This window comes from Melospiza georgiana, chromosome 6 (genome assembly GCF_028018845.1).
Source record: "Melospiza georgiana isolate bMelGeo1 chromosome 6, bMelGeo1.pri, whole genome shotgun sequence".
Classification (NCBI taxonomy): Eukaryota; Metazoa; Chordata; class Aves; order Passeriformes; family Passerellidae; genus Melospiza; species Melospiza georgiana.
The window spans coordinates 44,171,734-44,197,305 of record NC_080435.1 but is presented as its reverse complement, the minus strand read 5'-3'; the positions used below and the strand labels follow the sequence as shown (position 1 = coordinate 44,197,305).

At 37.5% G+C, this 25,572-nt stretch overlaps 1 protein-coding gene across 1 annotated transcript in view; it reads left to right on the top strand.

Moving 5' to 3' along the window:
- SEL1L (SEL1L adaptor subunit of ERAD E3 ubiquitin ligase) overlaps positions 1-25,351 on the top strand; it is a 34,097-nt gene extending 8,746 nt beyond the window's left edge. The window contains exons 4-21 of the mRNA XM_058025934.1: positions 2,181-2,348; positions 2,906-3,011; positions 4,715-4,877; positions 6,345-6,398; positions 6,480-6,539; positions 7,165-7,246; positions 7,554-7,708; positions 8,443-8,499; positions 9,486-9,554; positions 12,093-12,170; positions 13,306-13,368; positions 14,143-14,230; positions 14,480-14,628; positions 15,199-15,364; positions 16,777-16,851; positions 18,449-18,621; positions 18,873-19,001; positions 20,216-25,351. Of these exons, the coding sequence (XP_057881917.1) occupies positions 2,181-2,348; positions 2,906-3,011; positions 4,715-4,877; positions 6,345-6,398; positions 6,480-6,539; positions 7,165-7,246; positions 7,554-7,708; positions 8,443-8,499; positions 9,486-9,554; positions 12,093-12,170; positions 13,306-13,368; positions 14,143-14,230; positions 14,480-14,628; positions 15,199-15,364; positions 16,777-16,851; positions 18,449-18,621; positions 18,873-19,001; positions 20,216-20,419 (2,039 nt within the window). The 3' untranslated portion in view covers positions 20,420-25,351. The remainder of the gene's footprint in view (positions 1-2,180; positions 2,349-2,905; positions 3,012-4,714; positions 4,878-6,344; positions 6,399-6,479; positions 6,540-7,164; positions 7,247-7,553; positions 7,709-8,442; positions 8,500-9,485; positions 9,555-12,092; positions 12,171-13,305; positions 13,369-14,142; positions 14,231-14,479; positions 14,629-15,198; positions 15,365-16,776; positions 16,852-18,448; positions 18,622-18,872; positions 19,002-20,215) is intronic.
- Positions 25,352-25,572: the final 221 nt, after the last annotated feature.

The following is a 25,572-nucleotide window of genomic DNA, read 5'->3' as shown; positions in this document are numbered from 1 at the left end:
TGCAGTCTATTTCAAAAGTGAACTTTAAGATACTTTTAGTCTCATACAAAAATATATCCAACTGACTGGCTCCTCAGAACTAAGGTTTTTAACTACCTATCAAACATACTACAAGTGACTTTCAACAACCATAAGTTTAAGTCTTGCACAGTTCTTGGAACTTGTTAGGAATTAAATAAGCAGTGTGAATTGAGGAATTTTCATTTAAAAAAGCAATTCTAAAAGAAAAGTATATGTTTTCTGTTAGGAGAGAGGAGTGCTAAAGGACAACTTTACAAACGCTTTAACTGAGCCTCTATCTGAGGTACAGATGTTACACCTCCAGATGAGCTGCTGGTGACAGAACTGCATTGAGGGACATAAAAGCTTTTCTAAAAACAGTTTAGCTGCTGTGTGTGGTCACAACATTGCATGGAACAAAAGTATATCCTGAAAAGTTCCATATATGTTTTATAGGATATAGAACAAAAAAATCACTTATTTAGAATTAGTGCTAGTAAAGGTTTGAAGTTTCTAAGAAGGCTATCCTGCTCTCTTCTGATGAGTGATGAGATCGTGTGTAAAGAAAATTATATTTCTTTAGTTATTGCTATTTTGTGTTTTAGGGTTTTATAACACCCAATTTCCATACTAACAGTTTTTGCTGAAAATTGCTCACAAGTTTACAAAGAGCTGGCAATTCGTATTGCACTTACTTTCCTTATTTGGAAGAATCTTACAGTAATATTGCCAGTACTTATAAGTAATCTATAATTAGTTTCCTGCAGCTTAAAGTATGAAACAAGACATATGTAAATTAGGACAAATATAATTAAATACCATGTATTTTATTCAGAGATAGTAAAGAGGGAAATTGCTTCTGGAGCATTTGGATTGACAAAAACTAATTTATCCTCTGGGTAAATTGTTTGCCTCACTTAGTATTTATCAATGTCTAAGCACATAAATAACTGTTGTGAACATTAACCTGTGATTGCATTGCCGTGTTGCTCTTGGGATTAGTCTCTATTATTATTTGGGAACAAAAACAGCATTATAGTTGAATTTAGAATTAAAAAAAAATGCAAAGAGGGGAGCATTGGTGCGGAGTAATTTCATAACTGTAGTATGCAGCTACATCTCATGCAGAGCCTCTGTAAAACTGCTTTCCACACAGGAGACAAGGTACAAAACAGTACAAATAAAACCAAGAGTTCTCAAGGAGTGCTCCTGGACTTGGAGCTTGTTCAAATGACAGTGGTGAGAGGTCCCATAAGTTGTAGTTACATGAGCCCTTAGCAGGAGCTTGTATATTACTTTGTAGGGAACAAATGTCTGAAATTATTCTGGGCTAGTTGCATATTAACACATGGTTTTTGAGTACAGTTACTGAAAATAACAGTTTCTCTCTTCTGATGTAATTAACTTGGAGTGATGTGGTGGAACCTGTGTCAAGTTAGGAAGAGCAGTTTGAACAGGTCCAGCTATACCTGAAGACTTCCTTTTGCTTCAAAAAATCAACATGAAATATTTGAATTAGTATAGTCTTTAGATCTTTCAATTATAAACCCTCAAAGAACTAATTTTCTCTGTAACTATAAAAATTAGAGTTAATTTGAAAAAACTCTATAATTGACATTGTCAATTGCATGATTTTGCAAATGTTTTCAAATTAAGCTGAACCCAACTGTTGGATTTAGCTTAGTGAAAGAGGAAAGCTTTTATAAAAGTCTAACTGAAATAATTCCATCTTCAAAACCTAGAGAGAGAATTCTTAGTCGTCATAGAAGATTGATTTTATTTTAAAATATTGTAATACTGGAATCAGTAACATTTGAAGTTCTAGTGCATGAGAAATGATAAAGTGTGCTGTTCAAAGCCATTTTGAATGCAACTAAATATATTGGCAAAATGAAATAATGATTTTAATCTTAGTATTTTCAAGAGTAGAAAATTACCAAACTCATAGTGATGAGAATCCTTTCATCTACATCATAGTGATTTCACTTGAATATTTTCATATAGTTGTGTGTTCAAGTGTACTCCCTGCTGATACTCCAGTACTTTGAATATAGCATTTTGTCATGTGTGGTGTTGTGTCGTGATTGTGCCTAAAACCAACATAGGAGCACTTTTCTGTTTGTAATGTATGATTTAAATTTAGAAATAAGGGAGAGTAATTGCTGGGTGTGTATTTTCAGTTTTGACAGCTATTGGAGGCACTGCAGATGGTGAACCTTGCCACTTTCCATTTTTGTTTATGGAGAAGGAATATGCAGAGTGCACTGCTGATGGGAGGGAAGATGGCAGGCTGTGGTGTGCAACAACCTATGATTACAAGAAAGATCAGAAGTGGGGCTTCTGTGAATGTAAGCAACCTTTTGGCTTGTTCTTGTTCAAGGAATGCTTTTTTAGGCTTGTGTTTCCAGTCCTCCTAATGCTCTTGATTTCAGCATGTAGAAGTCTCTGGCCACTTCATACCATAATAAACAGTAGTTATAAAGGCAAAGTTTTCATGATGGAAGACGTTTTAAAAAATGCCAGTTCCCAGACCTGATGTGGAAATTGTGCAATGAAGGCATCTATAAAACTATTTCTGAGGCTGTAGGAGGATGGGGGTTTGACAGTGTTGCCCATTATACTTCCTGATTTGTTGCACCTGCACAAAGGAGCAACCTGCACAGCTTGCTTTTGAGCAAGGAATAGAAAGAACATTTTATCAGCAAGCTTATGCATGAGACATCACACAAGAAGAAATCATCTGCTAATATATCAAACACATCCATTTGAGAGCCTTTTGTAATCACTTTGTTTGTCTTCAAAAGCAAGTTTCTGGCTGTACTTACCCTTTAGAATGAAAAGGAATTTTGAGAAGATAGTCTTCAGTGGTATAATTTGAGCTCTTAATGTACACTTTTTTTTTTAGCTGAAGAGCAATCTAATAAGAGAAGGCAGATGCAAGAAGCTGAGGATGTATATCAGATTGGAATGAAAATCCTTAATGAAAGTAGTAAAAAGGCTCAGAAGAAAGTGTAAGTATACCTCATCTGCCACCACAGGAGAAGGATGATATGGCTGGTCACTTTTGCTTAACTGAAAAAGAACTTGAATGAGATGTCCTGAGATTTTGAGCTTTATTGGACTCAACATCAAACCATGCAGTGATAGAAGATAGATAGTAAATACAGGGTATTTAGAAAAAAAATTATGCCTGCATTCCTTTGAATGCAGTAAAAATTGTGTAAGATTAATTTCTGAAGAGTGGGTGTCATCAAAACATTGACTTAATGCAAGGTGATGATTCAGTTCTCTAGCTCCAGTTTATACATGGCAACTGGCCAGGAAAAAAACTGAGAATGTGTTATGAGATAATTGCCCTTTTCACATGCTTCTTGCAGTCTGGTTCTCATTCTGCTTCAAAGATGAAGTGGGAGAAATTGGCATCTCTTGTCCTGCTCTGTTTTTTCTCCTGCTTTCTGATGCTTTTGGTCACCATAAAAATAAAAAAATAAAATTAACAAATCATTATAATTCTAATCATTAATTTTCATAGAAAGAAGAGGGTAATTCTTGTAGACAAATAAAACAATTAGAAATTAGTGTTCTGTTCATTCTACTTCATTTTCTGAAGGCATCCAATTACTGATTAAATAGCTGTGGACTTATCACTGTAATTCAGAGTTGCTGTGTTAATTTAGATCTTCCTCCTATTCATGTTGACAAGTTCCTCAGTAAGTGGTGACTTCTGCTTATTAATATGTGAGGACTATAACTACTTTAGATTCATTTGTGGAAATAAGGGAGTGTATTTCTACTTTGTCAGGGAAAGTGAGGAACATCTAAAGTTGTCTGCACCTTGGCAAAGACAAAGAGAGGCAATACCTGTTGGAATCTGAGTTATATTTTTTAGTATAAAATAGTGTAAGAATTCTAAAACAATATTAGGTGTTAGTTCTCTTGTGCACCTTACACTTTCTTAGAAGATGAACTTCTGTGAGGAACCAGGTATGCCTCAGTCTGTCCTAAAGAACAAGAACATGCCTGAGAATTGAAAGGAGGAGAGGTAAATGAAAATCTTGGAATGCTCTCAAGGGTCCCTGAGGCTAAGCTGAAGCAGCTTGCTGCTGCTGTGTAACCCTGTGTAAGGTTAGGAGGTTTTTAATTGCTGTGAAATTACTTGGAAGGGCTACCAGTTCTGAGAGTGGAATAGAAAGAGGAGTATCCAGAGATCGCCCTGTTTGTTAGCATGACTTTTTCAGCATAAAATTGATCACATATTCTGTTATCTTGGGCCCAAGGCTTGGTGTTTTCACTGGAGTGGTTTTGTACTCAGATTGTAGAGAATACATCGTCTTTTTCAGGCTGCTTCTCTTTACTGTGATATACAAGATTGTTACAGAAGTGGTTCTACTAGACACCTAGTACAGAACTAAAAATTGTTGCTACAAAAATATCATTTGAGTTTACATTTCTTGTATGTCTTAGAGGAGAGGAAATGCATACTGCTTTGCCTATGGAGTAGAGCAAACATTAAAATTCAGCTTGTCCATTAACTAAATCATGTGTTGTTGCTTATGTTGATGATTTGTACCTAGAACAAAATGATTGTAGGTAGATGCATTTTTGGAAAATAAAGGCTAAAACAGAGGAACAAAACCCTCTCCAGAATCTTCAGGTTTATAAATGGAATTTGCTACGTTGCTCCAAGTTGACAAAGAAATTGTTTTCTCTTAAGAGCATATCAGTATCTTCTGAAAGCAGCTGACATGAATCATACCAAGGCCATGGAGAAAGTGTCTTATGCTTTGTTGTTTGGGGATTACCTGAAGCAGAACATCCAGTCATCAAAAGAACTATTTGAAAAGCTAACGGAAGAGGGTTCTCCTAAAGGACAAATGGTATGTATATCCTTAGATCCTACAGATGCTTCTATAGGTTTATAAATGAAATAATATAATCTATAAATACAGTGTTTTAGATTGTACTTCCTCTAGGGTACTTTTATAGATGGCATCTGTACCCTCAAAGTAAGCACAAACACATCTTCTGTTGGAATTTTAAAATGCTTAACTACCAGTAATATGAGATGGTGCTGGTCTTTTACATTTTTTTCCCCTGTTACATGGCTGACAACATTGGATGTGTAAGTCAAAAAAACAAGTATATGTAGGTGACTCCAGCCAACAAACCTTCTGAAACTGTATTTTTTATGTGGTTTTTTGTGCAGTGTTGTGACTTTTTATTTGCAGTTTTATCTGAGATGACACCAGTTTATAATCTAGGAAATAAAAACTCCTAGGAACCTTGACATGTATTTAGTAGATTGGGACTTGCTTTGTCCCTGTGGCTTTAAAAACAGAATTATTCATGCTTACTGTTACAAAATGTCATAAAATATGAGTGTTAATGATTTTAATATCCCATACCTGCATATACTTATTGTTTAGTTATCACTTGTTTTGGAAATGTTAGCTTCTTAAGGAGCTATTAACTTTCTCTTCTCTTTGGCTGCCGAATCTACAGCTGTTCCCTGTTTAATGGTGGAGTACCTATTTACTATAGAAAGTAGGAGCATGTTTTCTCTACAGACTTGATCTCTCAGTGATGAACTTGACTTTTACTGATCTAAAATTCAATACTGTCTGCATGAGATAATTTTTGTGTATGCTTTCAGATTGCCTAGAATAGTTGTAGAACACTGAAACATAGACATCTTTACTTATACACTAGTTCTGTGCTACTAGTTTCTGTTCTGAGCTACCAGCTGTAATAGGTGTGATAGGTAGAGCAATAACTATGTAAATCTTAAGAACAAAAATAACTTCTGAAAGAACATCAGATAAATAGCTCAGAGCATTCTGATTGTTTATATTTATAGTTGCAAGTAACCAGTGGCAGAGCAGATGCAAAACTGTGGATTTATAAGAACTGTGAATCCAACAGTACGAGTCTTCTATGCAAGGCTGTGGTTCACAGATGTTTACACTGGTGTCTGAGGCAAGCTGGGTACATGAATGACCTGACAGATACTGCTTAGCTTCACTAGAGAGTCTTTAGACTGGGACACTTTGACTGTTTGGGACCTTTGGATCTACACTTGATATTCTGTGAAGTAGTAGTTTACTCCTTACATTTGATTCACTTGTCTGAATTCTGGTGGAACATTTAATTTATGTTAGCATCCTAAGCAACTGAATGGTTTTGAAACTTCATACTTGGAAAGGGGCAGGGAAGAGCATACATATAGGCAGCACCAAACTGAAGGTAGAGCTTGGCATACTCTTTGCAGCTTTGAATCTCCGTGCCCATGTATTCCAGGAGAATTGATCTGTGGTTTTTTGAAATGTGTGCTTTTGTATTTCTAGGCACTTGGATTTCTATATGCGTCTGGCCTAGGAGTCAATTCGAGTCAAGCTAAGGTAATTTAGAAATTTTCAGTGTGTGGTCTTGTGTTTTCTCTTAGGGGCTGATGTTAAATAACCAATGATTTTTGTTTTAAGGCCCTGGTGTATTACACTTTTGGAGCTCTAGGAGGAAATCTGATTGCTCATATGATCTTGGTAAGTAACATGGTTAATAACTTTAAACATGCAAGAGTGTTTTTGTACTTCTACGTTTTCAGTAGAAGTGTTATGATTTTCTTTCGTATGAATACCCTGTCCAAATACTACATCATTTTGCATGCATTGAGTGGGCAGTAATATCTTCCCCATTATTAATTTTTAATTCAAGGATGAGTCTGCTCATTTTAAGCTATGAACCACTATGAATTTAGATGGAATTTGGATGTTTAAATCTCTTGACTAAAATAAGAATTATCAGACTTAAAATTTTTGTAATCAAATGAGAACTATGAAAGAGATTGTCTTAAATACCATAATACTGACTAAAACAGCATTTTCTATAACAAAGTGCGGTATGTAAATAAAAGGCTTTACAGGTTCACTCTTAAGCATCATTCTACTTACTTGCTTTTTCTTGAGTGATATCTGAACTATACTGGCCATGTTTAACCTTTAATAGTGTCAGTCATTGGTTTTTTATGTAACTACAAAGGACTCATGGCCTCTGTCCAGCCTATTGTCTTGTCAAATCTTGATCAAGTAATGTGAAAGAAGTTTGTAACATTGCAGGCAGTGTATTCTCAAGTAATTGATAGTCCCATATTTGTCATTTCCTTTCTAGGGTTACCGGTACTGGGCCGGGATTGGAGTCCTTCAGAGCTGTGAATCTGCTCTCACTCACTACCGACTTGTAGCTAATCACGGTAACAACTTTTTACTGGGGTAACATTCTTGACCTTCTGTGTCCTTCTTCATCATTCAACTAGAAGATACTAAAGTACTTCCAGAGCTAATAGTATAAATAGAGAATTTCTGATATTAAACAAGTTATGTTTCTGCATTGTGATATGCTATTTTTATCTGTATTGAAATGTCTTGGAGGGTACCAAAGTAATTAATTCTTTCTTGAGTAACAGCTTGAAGCTCTGTAGGCATTTGGTTTTATTAAGTTATGGTGTAACTTTTGTATTGAAAAAAACTGTCTGAAAATTTATCTCATCTCTTTTCCAGTTGCTAGTGACATTTCCTTGACTGGTGGCACAGTGGTTCAGCGAATTCGCTTAGCAGATGAAGTAGAAAATCCAGGAATGGCAAGTGGTATGCTAGAAGAAGACTTGATCCAGTATTACCAGTTTTTAGCAGAGAAGGGAGATGTACAAGCACAGGTAAGATTAAATTCACCTGATGACATGCAGACATTTTCAAGAATTACAGGAACAGCTTTATGAAATATGGAAAGACATTGGAGTTTGTGTTCTATTCATCCAGAATCAAGCTGTTTCCTATTTCCCCCGTAGTTTTTATGTGAAGAGACTTATGTTTTAGTGTGTTTAAGGTAGAACTTGGACAGAAAATGCAAACTTTTTGAAAACAACTTTAGCATGTTAGGAATGAGATCTTGACTTTCACTAGAAACCAGCAAGACTCTTTCAAGGATAGCTTCAGATGTTGTGCAGGAAGGCTGAATAAAAATACTGGCCTTGACAAGGGATTTCAATTTCTCACTGGTCCTGCTCTTGCATGACTTCTGCATGCTGCAGTCTGGATCTCTTCTACACACAGTCTAGGAGGGGAGGATGCTAACAGAGGCAAATTGTCGCAAGCCGACTTGGTCCTATATCATTTAAGATTTAGGTAGACAGGATTCAAATGAGCATTTGTTACTTTACATCTAGGACAGTATGTTGCTTCTATCTAGGATAAATTTCCATTTAGGCTAGTGTGAAAAAGTAGGACTGTACTATAGTTATTGAATCAAGTCTGTGCTTTCAAACTTTGTGGCATCTTAACTCTGATATTGTCTATCTTTGTGCATGTAATTAGCTCACCTGTATCTGTATTGCTAGAAGAAGTCCCAAGGGAAAAGTGACTTACTTTTGATGTAAAATTTTTTTTTTAGGTTGGCCTTGGACAGTTGCACTTGCATGGGGGAAGAGGAGTAGAGCAAAATCATCAGGTACCTTTTCTCTATATCTCTGATGCATATTATGCTAGGCAGAGGGGGAGAATATACAACTGAGAAAGTGGTACAAAAATGTGTAAGTACCATTGTATGGTATGTAACAATTTCAGTAGTCTTATTCAGTAAAACTTAATCTTTATGTGACTAGAAGATGGAACTGATTTTTTTACATAACTAGTTTAAGATTAACCACCTTAAAAATTAGAATGTCAAAAATAAAAACTTCTTATCAAGTAGTACTGGAGCTGGCTGAGCTGTTGTAAATGTGGTACAAACTTCATGATGCACTGGGCCTGCATTAGTGATGATAGTGTAGTTTGTGGCTTGCAAGAACATTTTGCTTCTGTAGACAAAACACTGTAACTTTAAATACTAAAGATATTAAGTGTGCATAGAAAATAGAACTTCTGCAGATGTAAGGCAAGCTAGCTACCTTGCTTATGGAAGTTAAAATAGCTAACCTCATCTTGAAGTGTATATTGAAAAATTGAGAGCTAAGGATGTGTAGTCCTGAATACAGGAATTATTTATTAGTTATCATATTTAAAATACTTCCAGATGACTGTTTCAGGAGGGTTCAGAGATGATAGTGAGTGGTCAGAAGGAGTATAACCAATTTCTGTGTAAAAGTAGAATAGGAATTGGCCAATCTCACCTATTCTAAACAGAATTTGATGGTACCATAAGAAAGTAAGATTTAACTCTGTAGCTAGTAACATAGCATAGTAACAGTTACAGTTTGTTGGGTTTTTCCTCTTCTGTTTTTTGGAATACACTGGTTAGAGGGATTGCTGCTTAATATTGCAATTATATAAGTGAAGAACCCTGTCACATATATTAAATTAAGTGGGATTGGTAACTTTACTCCCAGAAGAATGTGGTAACCTGGCAAACAAATCTACCTGCCTCTACTCCATTTGCAAGAAAAGTTGCTCAAATCCTAGTGATGGTGATTAAAACACTTGCTTTCTTTTCTACAGCGAGCATTTGAATACTTCAATCAAGCAGCCAATGCTGGCAATTCCCATGCTATGGCTTTTCTAGGAAAGGTAAGATACAAATACTCTCAAAAGTAAGAAAACTGCCTTGCAGTGAAAAATAGAAAATGTTTCCTACTTTCTACTATCAGTCAATCTACAACGTGAATTCTGCAATTTAAGTATTGCAGTTTAGCTCCTGTTTTGAATTTTTCTGCAAGATTTGAGTGTTGTAGTGTCTTATGTCTTGTCTAAGTTCTCCTTTACTTTAGGATTTTGGAGTTTTTTTTAATAGTGCCTGAACCAGGGTTTTGGGGTTTTTTTGTGGTTTTGGTGTTTTGTGGTGTTTTTTTTTGGTTTTTTTTTTTTTTTAATCAAATTAAATATTGAATGTCCTTTTTCTGTGGTGGAATTCAAAACTCTAAATAGGAAACTATTCTTTTCCACACAATGTGTAGGGGAAAACTAGGCTTCTCAAAACTTCCCATCAGGAAATGATAAGTTGTGAAGGAAATGGGAAGGAAATTCTTCCAGTTTCATTCTGTGTAGAGAATTGAGGCATCTGAGTCAGAAATGATAATAGGGCTGTACTTACTTTGCAGTAAAGCTTGAATCTCCCTGCAGGGTGGGCCTTTGTTTCAGTTATATCAGATTTAAGGGTTTTTTTGTCTAAGGGCAGATCTTACCTGACCAATTTGGTTGCCTTTTGTGATGGAGTGAAAACAATGGTCAGCAAGGGAAGAATGTCTGATATCAGGTATCTAGATTTCTGTAAGGCCTTTGGCATGGTCCTGTGCAACATCCTGGTCTTCAAATTGGAGAGACATGTATTGGAAGGGTGGAATATCTGGGAAATAAGGAATTGGCTGGATGGATACAGCCAGAGAGTTGTGATTATTGGCTCTATGTCCAGGTGGAGGCCAGTGACAAGTGGGGTCTCTCAGGGCTCTGTCCTGGGACCAGTGCTCTCTAGTATCTTCACCAGTGGCACACACAGTGAGATCAAGAACAGCCTCAGCAAGTTTGCAGATGCCACCAAGCTGAGCAGTGCAGTGACACAACAGAAGGATGGGAGGCCACCCAAAGGGACCTGGACAAACCTGAGATGTGGGTCCATGAGAACCTTGTGAGGCTCAATAAGTGCAAATGGGAGGGCTGCATCTGTACAAATACTGGTGCAGACTGGGAGATGAACTTACTGAGAGCAGCCTTATGAAGAAGGACTTGGGGGATCTCATGAGTGAAAAGCTGGACATGACCCAGCAGTGTGCACTTGCAGCCCAAAAGGCAGACATCCTCCTGGCCTGCATCAAAAGAGGAGTGGGCAACAGGCTGAGGGAGGCAATTCTCCCCCTCTACTCTGCCCTTGTGAGACCCCACCTGGAGTACTTGGTCCAGGTGTGCAGTCCTCAGCACAGGAAAGACATGGACCTGTTGGAGTGAATACAGAGGATCAAGATGGTCAGAGGGATGGAGCACTTTCCAGTGCAGACAGGCTGAGACAGCTGGGGGTATTCAGCCTGGAGAAGAGAAGGCTCCAGGGAGACCTCACTGCAACCTTCCAGTACCTAAAGGGGTCTTACAAAAAAGAGGGAGAGCAACATTTTGCACAACAGGTAGTTATAGGACAAGGGGGAATAGTTTTAAACTAAATGAGGAGAGATTCAGGCTGAGTTAACATTCAGAGCCAAAGCTCTTTATTCAGAGGGTGGTGAGGCAGTGGAATGGGTTGCCCAGAGAAGTTGTGGGTGTCCCATCCCTGGAAGTGTTCAAGGTCAGAGTGGTTTGGGCCCTCAGCAACGTAGTCTAGTGGCTAGCATCCCTGCCCATGGCATGGTAGTTGGATCTAGATGATCTTTAACCCAGTCTGTTCTATGATTTTTAATTTAAAACACAATTTGCAGACTGCTGGCAGTGAATATAGTGCACTACTGCTTTGAGGGGTATTTAGGTCACTTGTCTGAGATCTGGGTTGCAGACTGCCTTCAGCCTGTGAGGAGCTAAATCCTTATTACTCCATTTGAGTACTTTCTAAGGTTAGGCTACAGTAAGCACCAGCTCTAGGTCATCTTTTTCAGGCTGTCATTGTAGTAGAGGATTCAAAATTAATATCCTTAAAGCCTAAAAAAATAGCATAATATTCTGTTCAGGGCACCTGACAGAAGAGATTGCAATTCCTGCTTTCTCTATTGGTTGTTCTATCACTAGTTATTGTTGAAGTTAACTGTGTTTAGTAACCAATTTTTGCTTTGTTTTTGCAAAGTATTTTGACTGCCAATACAGTTTGATTTCCACTGGTCTCAAGATTTTTGCTTGATTGTGTGTTTTTTCACTGCACATTAGGAGAAATTAAAAATGAAGGGTATTGTCCTGAAAAAAATTAATTTTATGGGCAGTTAATTTCCATCCGCAAGTTAAACTGAGTTTTACAGCAGAGAGATGTAGAGATGTATTTTCTGCTTCTGGACAAATTTTAATGATTATTCAGTAGTGTGAGAGAATAATTTAAGTACAGTAACTCCCTCTCAATATGTAATGTGAGGATGCTTCATGGTCTTCATGCTAAACTGACTACTTTGGCTGTTCTTCAATAATGGCTTTCTCTTTCAGATGTATTCAGAAGGAAGTGATGTTGTACCTCAGAGCAATGAAACAGCCCTTCAGTATTTCAAGAAAGCTGCTGATATGGTATGATTACCTGTAAGGTGAAACTACAACATGTGCACTAAGTTGATAAGCTCTGAAATGCTGAAGATGCTTGATGTGCTCTTCCATGTGCAGAGGCCCATTCCCAGCTTCTGTCCCAGATGAATTAGCCCATAGTCTTGCTTGCCTAAGATGTCAAAAACAACTCTGGCCATGGTGCTTCATAAAGCTCTGTTCAGTATAAGGAGTCTAGCTCTCATGAATAGAGTCTGACTCTATTTCATAATTATGAAATACTGTCCACCTAAATTGTTTGCAATTCTGTGAAGTGCTAGTGTTTGTTAATTTGAAGTTGTCTTGTCACAGGAATTTACAGTGCTTCTGTTAAGTGAATATATAATAGTTTTATACCTCTCGTCTCATTGGACTGTTTCCTCTTTGGGATGTTTTTTGATCATGTTAATCCCTTGTATCTGTCTTTGATATATCCCTTATGGTAGTGTTTGTACAATTAAAGCATTCCAGGAAAGGTGTTCAGCATATGAAACACAATAGATTAAGTTCTGAAGAAGCTGTTGGAGGGTAACTGCCTTCATGGTTCTTATATTCCACACTCTGAATGCTGTTCCACAACTCTGTGCTAAAGTGAGGATCTCTCAATGTGCTCACCCTGCATTGACTGAAACTTTCTGATGGGTCCCATTGCCTGTCCTGGCACTGAAGTAGTGCCATAGTGCCTGCTTTTGCATGGGCAGTGGTTAGCAATGTAGCCCACAGGACAGCCACCAGTTCACCCTTAACATGGGTTCTTAGAGTTCCTGGAGTTGTTTTGGGAACTTCTGTAGCACCCAAAACATTTTGAAGTTGGAAAAACTAAAGATAAGTAAACTATTAATGTCCCATAGGTTATGGGTTCTACATCTTGTATGACACTGTAAAAGTGCACAGTAAACTTCCATAAATAATATTGAAAGCTTTTCCCTGTTCATCAGCTGCGTAGTTACTGAATAAAAGTTACTGTAAGTGCTGTTTCCTCCCTAAATAAGTATTACTAGGAGCAAAAAATTAAATTCTGTTGAGTACTGTATGTTTTTATGATGTTCAAGACATACCAGATTTGAAAAACATAGATGTAGGTTTTGCCTTTCTTTTCAGAAGTCTTTTTCTGTGTTTTCAGGGTAATCCAGTTGGACAGAGTGGATTAGGAATGGCTTACCTCTATGGAAGAGGTGTTCCAGTGGTAAGCTTTTGACAGTCGTCTTTCTAATCATAGGTGATTGTGTGACTTTTTGTTGTCAACAGATTTTTTTTTTCTGGAGGGAAGTACTGTGGAAAGCTTAATTGTGAAGATTTCTGTTACGCTGAAAATTCCTTGAGGAAATCTCTAATGTAAAAAAATGCACTATGGAATTAGCAGCCATGAAAGAAACATCCTGACTTTGCTCTCAGAAGCTTGAAAATGTTGCTTAAGCTATTAGAAATGAATAGAAGTGTGCATTTTAACAGGAGATTTGAGCTTGTCTCTTATTTTCTTGTGAAATAAAACAAATCCTAACTGTCCCCATTTTGTGACTCTTGTGAGAGTGGAGGAACACAGAAACTTTTAATTAGTTAATTTGCTTTATTGCTTTTCCCACAGGAAGGTTTCTTGTCAAACATTTTATATTTAGCTATGCAGACAGATACTCAAAATTTGAAGTGGCCCAAACTTGAGGAAATAAGTGTTCCAGAACCAGAACAGAGCTTCTATTCTGTTAAGCTTTACTGTTCATAGCAATGCTGTGTGTGGATGCCAGCTTTGAGGTAGCTGCAGAGTTACAACAGGCTAAATATCATTGTCGTCTATTTCATTTTTTGCTTCCAGATTTTGAACAGGGGAATATTTTCACTGGAAAATCTTGCTGTGATTTTTGTGTAAAACAGATATGTCCTTTCACATATGCACATGCATATTATCTCTCTTAAACTTTGGTGTATTGCAAGGCTCTAATGACTGGACCAAATCTTCCTGCAGAACTATGAGCTAGCACTGAAGTATTTCCAGAAGGCTGCAGAACAGGGATGGGTTGATGGACAGCTTCAACTGGGTTCCATGTATTACAGTAAGTGGCATCAAAACCATTTGCAGGTCTAAGCACCTGCCCTTTCAGTCACTGCTCACTAGGTGGCATTAGAAGTGTGTGCATACTCTGCATGTAGAAGGGGCTTGCTACATTGAACTTGTATTTCATTCTGGTTTTTGCTGACTTTTTCCCAAAGCTTTTCTAGAGTAATTTTGAAGAGTAATAGCTGTTTCATATAATGCTGCTTTTCAAGAGGAATGAATAGCAGTGATTTAATCTTTCTTTTAGATGGCATTGGAGTCAAGAAGGACTATAAACAAGCTTTGAAGTATTTTAACTTGGCCTCCCAGGGTGGCCACATTCTGGCTTTTTATAATCTGGCTCAGATGCATGCTACTGGCACTGGAGTGATGCGGTCCTGTCATACTGCTGTTGAGGTAAGGTCAGCTGTTCATCAACATCAATAACACTGACTGGCAAGAGATTGGCTGTAACCACATCAGCCTGTATAGGATGTTTCCATTTCAGTGACTGCAGAGTCAAGGCTGTCAAAAAGGAAAGTGATATATTAGCAAACTTGTTTGTATTTCATGAGAGAAATCTTTGGCTTTTTTGTTATGTCAGGTTTGTATTCTGTTACTAACTTCAAAGAAAATCAAAAGAATGCGATGCAAAGCAACAGTAGCTTATAAGTACCAAAGTCTTCTTTTATACTTAGTTTAGTTACACTTAAACTAAGATACTAAATAATTCTGAGTAAGCATCTGAATTTTACGAGTTGCTATCTTTACTTACTAAGAATCTTACAAGTTGCTAAGCATCTATCTGCTTAGCAACTTGTCTTAAAGTAAGCCTGTCTTGAGCGGTGGAGTTTGCTTGTCATGTTTTCATGTGAAATAGAAATATTTTGAACAGGCATCAGAATGTTAAAGTGTTACTTCTTGCAAAACCTAAATTTTTGAAGCTCCTGACAACCAGTATCCTCCCCCTTTCTTTTTCCTCTGCAGTTGTTTAAGAATGTCTGTGAACGAGGGCGTTGGTCTGAAAGACTGATGACTGCCTACAACAGCTATAAAGATGGTGATTCAAACTCTGCTGTGGTTCAGTATCTTCTTCTGGCAGAACAAGGCTATGAAGTTGCACAAAGCAATGCTGCTTTCATACTTGATCAGAGTAAGAATCTGAATATATACTAAAAAGGATTTTTCTGGAGGTGGCATGTTAGAACTTTAATGAAGCTCTTGTCCTTTTTCCTCCTCTTCACACTGGAAAGCAATCAGTTTTCATTTTCACTTCTAAGGATGACTTCGTAGACTAAAAGTTAAAATACATTTAATTTCTGACTTGGGGATTTTAAAATGGCGTAAGCAGAGAGTCTTTAGAATATTGCACAGTGCTAAAAATTCTCTGGATTTCCGAAGCACGATTGTAAAAGCAGGGATTGTATTAGGTTTACTTTTGACCTGTCCTATGCCTAGAAGTCTGTGTCCATTGTTCTTTCTCTTGTAATGCATTTTCTCAGCACTTTCTTCTTTGTGTGACTTTACTGATGCTACTCGTGAAGCAGGGGTGAGGAACTGGGCAGCTGATTCTCTTAGATTTGAAAAAAAACTCGTCCCATGTGTCTTACTGGAACTAAATGGCTCAAACTTGGATTCATTAGAGTTTCAAGTCATTGGTAGACAGTGGAAGTACAATGGTAAATCTTTCTACAAACTGCAAAACCCAGTATTTTAAACTTTCTCTTAACCAAATCTGGGTCTCCTTGCCAGCTTTATATCTTAGTGTTGAAATCACCTATTGGTGGCTGATGGGCTGATCTAACATCTTCATTTCTTCATTCAAGTTCATGTTTTTTTAAAGATGTCTGAGTGAATCATCTTTAGATAAGATGGAAGTGCAAAGAAACAGCTTTTTTCCCTGAGTTAAAACTCTGATTGTCTTTACTTGGAGATTGATTTAAAATTACTTGATATGTTTTATACAAAATCTGACAGCTGTGAGACAGTACAGCTGAAACCATAGTTACACTTGAAATTCAAGTTATAAATCCTTTGAATTGTCTGATAGTTCATGAATCTTCAAAGTGTGACAAGACAACTTCTGAAGTAGCTGAAGCACTGCCATGTAAGGGACTGCAGTCTGGCTGGTTAAGGAGTTTAAGCCTTTGTTTTACCTGACTAGTCCTGGGTTTCAGATGGCCAAAACTACAGCAGGTTATACTTCAACTGTGTATTTTTCAAAGTCCAAATTATGTGCTCTTAAAACTTGCATTTTCTGTCATTTCTCAAGTATGCATCAGAATCTCCTACAGCTGGGATGGGAAAGATGCTTAGTAAGCCATAGTTCGGTATGAAATTCTATAGTTTGTGCCTAGCTCTCTCGTGTGGGCAGATAAATGGAAAGGCTGTATAAATGAAATGGATTTTTATAAGTTTCAGATGCATTGAATCTTGTTTGTTCTATAATATGGATTGCTTCAAGTTTTTATCATATTTCAGCAGACTGAAGATAAGCAGGGGGTTTTTTGTGGTCATGTATGCATAGGCCATGGTTCTTTTTAACTGGATTATTTTCTTCTTTAGAAGAAGCTAGCATAGTAGGAGAAAATGAAACCTATCCTCGAGCTTTGCTTCACTGGAATAGAGCAGCTTCTCAAGGTATGTCTGTACCTCACAATTCCAGTCTCTTTATGTTGAGGAGTACATTCAGTGTAGGTTTGCAGCTGCAGTGTGAGCTGCAGGTTGAGCTCTGGGTGAGTGGAGCCCAAGGCAAGGAGCCATACACTGCCACCCTTTTTCATAGCAAGGGGCCCAGGGACCTGTGGCCCAGGCAGGTGACAGGACACAGCAGGAGCCAAGGGCCCCAGATTTAAGTATGAACAGACTGTGAGGGTATAAAAGCCCAGAGATTCTTTTGTTTGGAGTTCCTCCTCGGAAATACAAGCTCAAGCTGTTTTTTGTGTTACTGTGCCATTATTAAATTGTTTAAAAGATTCAGGCATCTGAGACTCTGCTCTTGGAACCCCAGGGTCAAACCATGAAGGGAAGCTTGTCTGACTGTGAGAGTGGCACAGGTAGGGAGTCAATCACCCATCAGCCCTTGCAGCCAAGCACTGCGAAGGGGGAAGGAGCTTCAGTCCCTGCAGTGTCAGTCTGTATTGGTGGGAGTGTGATGGCCACAGTGCCTCCCAAATGATCAGACAGGAAGGTTTCCTTAATGTTTAGTAGAGCCAATAATGTCTGATTTCATCTGTTTTGCTATGAAATATGTAACGAGGGAAAGTTTACTTCCTCCTGTTAAGAGAAGTTGTATCCCAGATAGGATAGTTGGTGTTCTTTGGTCTATTTTTAGCTATAGTGTCCTCTGAGCCTTTCTGTTACAATGTCCTCTGAGCCTTTCTGTGATTATAAAGACTAAAAGGACTAAAATACAAATGTACTTTGTGTTTCTTTTGTCGTTCCATAAGGAATTATAGAGCAGTGTTAAACAACACTAGCAATGTTTGCACTGACTTTTCTAAAAGTGTATATGCTTGGAAAAATAAATCGAAAATCCTTCAGAGTGATTTGTTACTTTTCATCATTTATTAAGAAATGCAATTTCCTATTCAAAGTAAGCACCGGTGAAGAATGCATCCTTGATGACCAAACAACACAAATTTAAACTCTGGTACTTGTTTACCTACCCTAAAATAACCAATGTGAACTTAATGATGAAATATCTTGAGATATCTAACTTCTAAAGGGATGCATCTACACTGTTTGTCTACTAGTTTTTAACTTTAGAGCAAGACTACCATGAAAATTCAGACTGTCAGGGCTTTTAGTTTAAAATTAAGAAATTGAGATGATGGCATGAATGATGAGACACTATTTTCAAATTTCCAGTGTTACTGCTTTAAAAAAAAAAAGTTGAATCCTTTAAAGGTTATATAGCAAATGAAAAGCTTTTCTGTAGTAAGGGACTGATCATGAACATGTTGCAGATTTTCAGCTGATACCACTATATATCAATAAAAATGTTGGTAGGATTACTAGGAAGAGGTCTTACCTGCAGATAGAAGTTTGCTGTGTTTTGGTTAGCTTAACCACATTGTTAAAATAAAAGCTGTGTATGTGAGGGGGTGGTGAAAGATGAACAGTTTGTACACACTGTCAAAAGTAATACTAATGCTCCTACTGGATCTTCATGGGAAGCCAAAAGGTTTATTTGCCTAGTTATTTTATCCTTTTTTTTTTGTTGTTTGATTTATAGGATATACTGTTGCAAGAATTAAACTTGGAGATTACCATTTTTATGGGTTTGGTACTGATGTTGACTACGAAACTGCATTTATTCACTATCGACTGGCATCAGAACAGCAGCACAGTGCTCAAGCAATGTTTAATCTGGGCTACATGCATGAAAAGGGGCTGGGCATCAAGCAGGTGAGTGAGCTGTACACTGAGAGTCTGCTTTGTTAGAGTACATTTGCTGATACTCAGTTAAGTCCACAACTAGTGGAATGAGCATGTCTCCCAATACGTTCACCAATAGGCGATGGACGAGTATATTGACTTAACTATGTGAAGTAATGATGCATAGACACCAAAGGTAAACATATCTTAGGAAAAAAAAACAAACTATGGTTAATTATTCAAGTTCTTCAAAACCGTGCTTTGAATTTTCTTAACTTTAGGATATTCATCTTGCAAAGCGATTTTATGACATGGCAGCTGAAGCAAGCCCAGATGCTCAGGTTCCAGTCTTCCTAGCACTTTGCAAGCTTGGAGTGATTTATTCCTTGCAGTACATACGAGAAATCAATGTAAGTAATGCAGAGTTAAAAGAGAAGAGCAAATGTGTTTTCCATTTTTAAAAGTAGCTTAATTTGTAATTTTACTTAAGTAGAAGTATTGCTTGAACCTTCTGCAAACTTAGGATAGATTTGTTTTCTACTGTTGCATATTAAGAAAGTCAGTGAAGCTTTTGTTCCTATTTGTGCAACTCTGTGAATCTGAAATGTGCACAGGCAGTGCTCTTCTGCACTGTTCTTTCCTTGAAGAGAATTTCTCAAAACTGTTTAACTGTTCTTATCCATGACCATCTGCTATCAAAATGAAGCAGATTTAACTGACATAATTGCTTAGGGGAAAAAAAATTATCCCTGATTCTCATGCTATTTTATACTCAGCTGTAACAACCCCATTATACTTGTGTTTGATCTCTGTGGGGGAAAAATGTATTTGTATTAGATAGTTTAGGTATTTTGTATTGTTTTTCCTGAGTGGTGGACCTGAAAAAAAACCTGTCTGGAATTAAAGTGAAGTCTTTCCAATATTTCTCAGTGTTGTGACATCTTACTGCCCTTTTGGATTTTCATAAATGAAAATGGTATGGAAGTTATTACTACTTAGAACAAATGCAGTTTCAGACAATTCAGCAGTTTGACAAATTATAATAGTATTGAGGCTGAGGACAGTCAAAATACTTAAATCAATTGGGCAAATACCCACGTAGCACTCACAGAAGCTGGTATGCAGAGCGCAGATTTTCCTAGTTAAAAGTCTGCTGCTGCAGTTTTAAATTGGCAGTGACTGTGTAGTATGGTCAGATACAGTGGTGAAGCATTGAAGTGTGTGTTAGCTAATCCTTATGCAAATGGGATCTTACAAAAAGGCTCTTCAATCAAAATTCCCTGTCCATTACCTGCACAAATCTCAGCATTGTACCCCACAATTGTCCTGAGGCTTAATGCTCTGTCATTCATGGGAAAGCCACAAAACACCATAGTGAAACTTTCATCTCTAAAATAGAAAGTAGAGTACCTCATTCTATATAGGATGGCTCTTAGTCTCAATGGTGGTTTAGTTCCTGGAAAATAAGAATGTTGCTGATGTGATACTATTTTTTCGGAGAGGAAAAGAGCCACTAAGTTTTAAAACTGATACTTGTACATGAAAAGTGTTACAAGTCAAATTTAAAATCAAAGTAATTTCCCATTTGTGTTCTTTGACATGATGTTGACTTTTTCTTTCTTAGATAAGAGAGGTATTCTCACACATTGATATGGACCAGCTGCTGGGGCCTGAGTGGGACCTCTACCTGATGACCATCATCGCCTTGCTCCTGGGAACAATTATAGCTTACAGACAAAGGCAGCACCAGGCAGTTCCCAGAGCAGCAGGACTGCGGCCAGCTGTGCCTCAACAGGAACCGCCCCCAGAGCACCAACCACCACAATAGCAACAAGAGCCTCAGTCAAAGAACTGGATTTTTCCAAAAGGAACAATTTTCATTGTGAATTAGGACTTTGGATCAACAGTCCCTCCCCCAAAAGAGGCACAAAGAAGTTTAAAAAAATGTTTGAAAGCTGCTTAGAATGATGCCTTTTTTCAGGGATAAGAAAATTATTTTGAAACTGATTTGAATGTTATTTCAGTGCCAATGGAATAACACTATGGCTTTTTTCATGGAAACACAAGAGTGCTACTACAAAAATGTTGCCTGCTGTATCTAGTTCCTCTTTATTCAGTCCTTTTCATCTCCCAGAGAGACAGAAGGCTAGCAGTGGAAGGTTTTTGCCTGCTTGATAGCAGTTGCCCTTTATAAAAGTAATAATTATAAATTTATGGCAAATTTAAGTCCAAGAAGCTGACCTATATTCAAATTCTGAAAAGACTAGGGCTGTTGGGAACTTAAATTCTGATCTACATCCCAAGTATTTCTATAGTCCTTATTTCATTTTTTTTAGTATTTCTTAACACTTTGGTCCTTCAGGCTGTCTTGGATGGTTCAGCATAGATTATGGATAAACCCTGTAAAACTAAGCCAGCAAACATGCTACTCTCCATTTGTGCTTTTTTGGTTTGGGTGTTTTTCTTCGTTCCCCTTAGACAGTTCTCAGCAGTCAGTATGTAGCCCATAAGGTGGAGTGGGACAGATGGGGTCTGTAAAGTTTGTCAGTTGAAAACTGTCCACACAGCACCCAGATCTCACATACGCCTAAAGCTTTTCAGGACCCTGTGTACTTTGCAGTCCTTCATGACATGAAAACATATTGGTAGAGTTCCTAAATTTAAATTTGTCTTGACTAAGAGGCTGAGTCTAGATAGCAGAAATCACCAGTATTACTGCACACACCTAAGAAAGGAGAGAGCCAGAAATCTCAGTGAGTTAGCTGACTTGCTTTTGGAGTTGGAAGTTCTGTGCTTGATTTTCAACAAACCTGTTAGTGATTTGCACTGCAAGAAAGAAATGTGTGTACCTCATGCATGCATCTGCTTAATGCATCTACAAAAAAGAGCCACAAAAATGCATGCTCTCTACAAAAGGGCATGGGCTTATGCCTGTGATGCTACTCCAGAGCCACAGGGAGTGTTGCAGCTGTTGCCAGCCTCTCTTGTACCTGGCATAGAGGAAAGTCACAAGTAATGTCTCTGGCTGGGCCATCTCGAGGGCCCTTTGTAACAAGAAAATCCAAAGAGAAAGAAGACTAGTGGCTTTTTGATGCCACCAGGTCAGTGTAAAGGCCTTTTAATGGGTGTAAAGACTGTGACCTGTGGACTGATGATTTAAGACTGCAAGAGGAATCTTCACTTTGTGACAATTTTCATTGAACTATAATTTCTGGGGCTGGGTATGGGAAGCAGTGGCAGAATAGTCTAGGAGCATGAAATGCATAAGTGTCTGTTCTTATTTTCCAATGGTAGTGAAATAATTGGTTTCTGTACTAGCATTAAACCCTCTGAATATGCTATCATAAAGCTGAATGAATTCAAATGAGGAGGCTTTAGCTGCTTTCTGACAGAAGCTGTTGTGTTTAAGGGGTTAAGGGCTTCTTTTCATGCAAATGTTTTTCCAGTGTATTGGCAACAACATATCAATACACTTTATTTAGAATTGAGAGTTTGGTATGGTTTCATACTTGGTACATGTGCAAGGAGATCATTGCACAATAGGCCTCTAGCTTGGGATGGAAGATAAACTATCCATTCATTTGTAAATGGAAATGTCATGGATGACTAGTATTAAAGGTACTAGTATTATAGGTAGAACTTCTCAGTACTTCACAATGCTTATGCTGGTCATATGAAGACAAATCTTTTTCATTGCAGTGTGGAGGGTTGCAGCATGTGGTAGAGGAATGCCTTGTTCAGTCTCAATCATCATTAGCAGATGAAACAGTATTGAACTTACATGTAGTGTCTTATATGTACAGCATTCCCCAGCTGCATTTCTAAGATATCTGTGACTTCTGAACACTCCCTCTGACATATTTTGCCACTCTCACTTAATAACTCGTTTTAGCTTGGCATGAGTAAATTAAAGATTATATGGAAAACATTTTTCAGTTAAATACCATTCATTCATTGGTATTGGTCTCTTAGGCAATTTAACAATTTTGTTACTGCTTTATTAAAATGTTTTGGTTGTTGATCTATTAGAACTAAATTCTAAAAGCTCTCTTTTACTTGCATGAGAATCTCTCATCACTGCTGCTATGTGACAGTCTTGTAGATGACTTTCAGTGAATCTGATGCATTTTTACATCCAAGAAATCAGCAGAAGAAAACAATTGAAGATGAGCAAGTTACTTCATTTTAAAAAAATGCTTTTTTGAAGGAGCAATAAGGAAGTCTTTCTCCTGCTTTTTTCCCTTCCACCAAATTACTACCACTAACTTTTCAGATGACATTCATTTGAATGTGGTGGTAGAAGAAAAAGGTACTTACCATAAATAATGGCAAGTTAACTCAGGGATTAAAGATATGAATAAGTTTTCTAAATCAGTTATCTACACCATGACTTAAGTTTTTGTGACAATCCCTTACTACTCTGTTCTGAAACTTGCATTTTGAGGAAAGTATATTTAACTCTTACTAGCAATATGTTCCTTGTTGTGTACTCAGTTAATCAAGCATCTTTTTCTTAAAGAAGCTGAGTTGCTCAGTTTACTGAAGTGAAGTACTTTTCCCTTTTGGTAGCACACAGGTTATCTTAGATGCAGGAGTATTTTAGAAGGGAAACTTGATTTAAGAGAAACCTTTCTGGGTGTGTTCAGCATGGTTTGAATGAAAAGCTGTATTCTTTGTGTGTAGTAACATAGGCCAGAGCCTGCCTATTTGACCTTCATAGACACATGCTCTTCTTTCCTTGCACAGAAAATGGAACTACAGAGCAGTAAGTGTTATTGGTGGGATTTTTATATCTAGGAAGACTGTGGGAAAATATGAAGAAACGCATTATTCTGCATCTCAAATTATTAATCAAAGACATGAGCTGTTCTTGCTAGTTAAAAGAAACACTGAACTGTTGAGAAAACAGGATTTTAGTTCATCACTGGTGAAACTTGTCCCAGAGCTATCTGTTGAAATAATTTTCTTGCTTTATATTGTCCATAATGGGACAGTGTAATAGAACGTAAGGCCTTTGATACAAACGTCCTCATGAGACTCTTGCAAGATAGTTTTACTCACTTTTTAGTTATCTTCCCTAAGTCAGCTACTCTTACTAAAAAAAAAGTTTTAATTTGGGGGGAAAACATTAGGATACAGCTTGTGAAAGGACTTTTTAAGACTATGCATTATCTAATTTCCACCTATTATATGCTAGTTTTGGCCTATAAAAGGGGATTAGACTCACCTTTGCAAGTTGCTTTCCTTTTAGATAGGCAACAGTGAACTGAAATTCTATTTTTTTGTTTCAGAGAATATTAAACTGAAAAGATTTAGTTTGATTTGAACTACTGCAAATGCATATGGCCAATAGGGACTATTTGGGGGGAACCCTTTGTTTTTATCAGCTACAGTTCTTTAAAAGGGTCTTGTAGGAGTTTTGTAAATTTATTTTGTATTTAAAATCAGTATAAAGGCTGGTCAAATGTAATATAATTGTGTAAACAAATTCTGTTAATAGAAAGATGTACAGATTCATTTTGTACTGTATCTTTAATCTTGTGAAATAAAGATACCACCTGTGTGGTCACCCTCAGTGTTCACAGTGGTTATGATGACAGAAGATGTGAATTGCAAGTCATATGCACTGGTATGTGCCACTGCTCAATGCATCCCTTCCTATAAGGATTCTCATACTTTCCCTTCCATTCCTTAGGAAGGGCACAGAGAGAGGGGGAATGTCTCCAGTTGTGCTGTAAACTTGTCCTCTATGTGTGTGTATGTGTGAGACAGTGTATGCAATATTTGTACCTTGGCTGGTAGGCACAGCCATGTGAACTGCTGTGTGATTCAAGAGTAGTGACCAGTAACTTCAGAATTACTGCTGCATTTTCAACACTGATCCAGGGATAATTCAGTCAGTTGGAATGGATACTGGGGGAGGGACTGCTCCAAGCTGACAGATTTGTTTGTTTTGCAGGCTGGTTTTGACCCAATCATCCCTTCAGGCTCCACCTGTTGAGACCAAGTCCTCCCTTGTTAAAATCATTAAGTTGATGGGCTTTGCAGCATGGTTGTTCATTGGGGAGAAGGAAAATAAGGACAGTGGGGTAGCAGTAATACGTAGGAAAGGTATCAATAGGTAAGTGCTCCTGAGCATCAGCCCAAATCACATAGTTTTCTGAAGTATTTGGAGGCTTTCCATGTTTTCTGCTCCTGCCAGTAGCACTTGTTGCAGGTAAAAGCAGAACTGCAGGTATTAAAACCAACTTGAGTTCGACTAACAAAGCTCAAGCTTAGTGAGGTCATCCCTCACCTTCCAAAAAAGTCCACTATTTGAGATGTGAGTGCTGACATACTCGACTGAGGTGGGATCAAGTAGATACTTGATTTTATTTGTAGCCTGTAGTCAATGTGAAGCTGTGTTCTGTGGAGGGAACTGAGTACCAGGTAAATATATGGTGTGGTGTGGGGAGTGTTTGGGATTTCTGTAGCTTGTTTGTCTTTAAAAGCTCCAGAATAATGTTCATTGAAAACTAGTATATGTGGTTTGGGTTTGGTTTTTATATTGCTGTATTTTCTATGTTTTAGTCTTGAGACTAAAACAAATTAAAATATTATTAGAGAGTATCATTTCTAAACCTACAAGACCTGTTTGATTAGAATGTGTTATTTTATATCATGACAAAATGTTCTTCCTCTTCTCTAAACTCTCATGATATTATTGGAATAATGACTTTGATTCCCTTTTTTTATAAAGAATAATTGAGGAAAAAAGTCACTCTAGCCTACTTACTGTCAAAAATCTTCAGACAGCTGTAATCAATTTCTTCTAAAGCCAAGAATGAGGGAGGGCAGTGTACCATATATCCAGATAATGAAAACTGTAACATATAGTGTTAAATTTTATTATCAGAAAGAAAAGTAAGTGGAGATGGAGTACCATTGTAGTTGCACTTCACGTAGTAAGAGAGATGGATGTCATTTACCTTCCACAGAGAT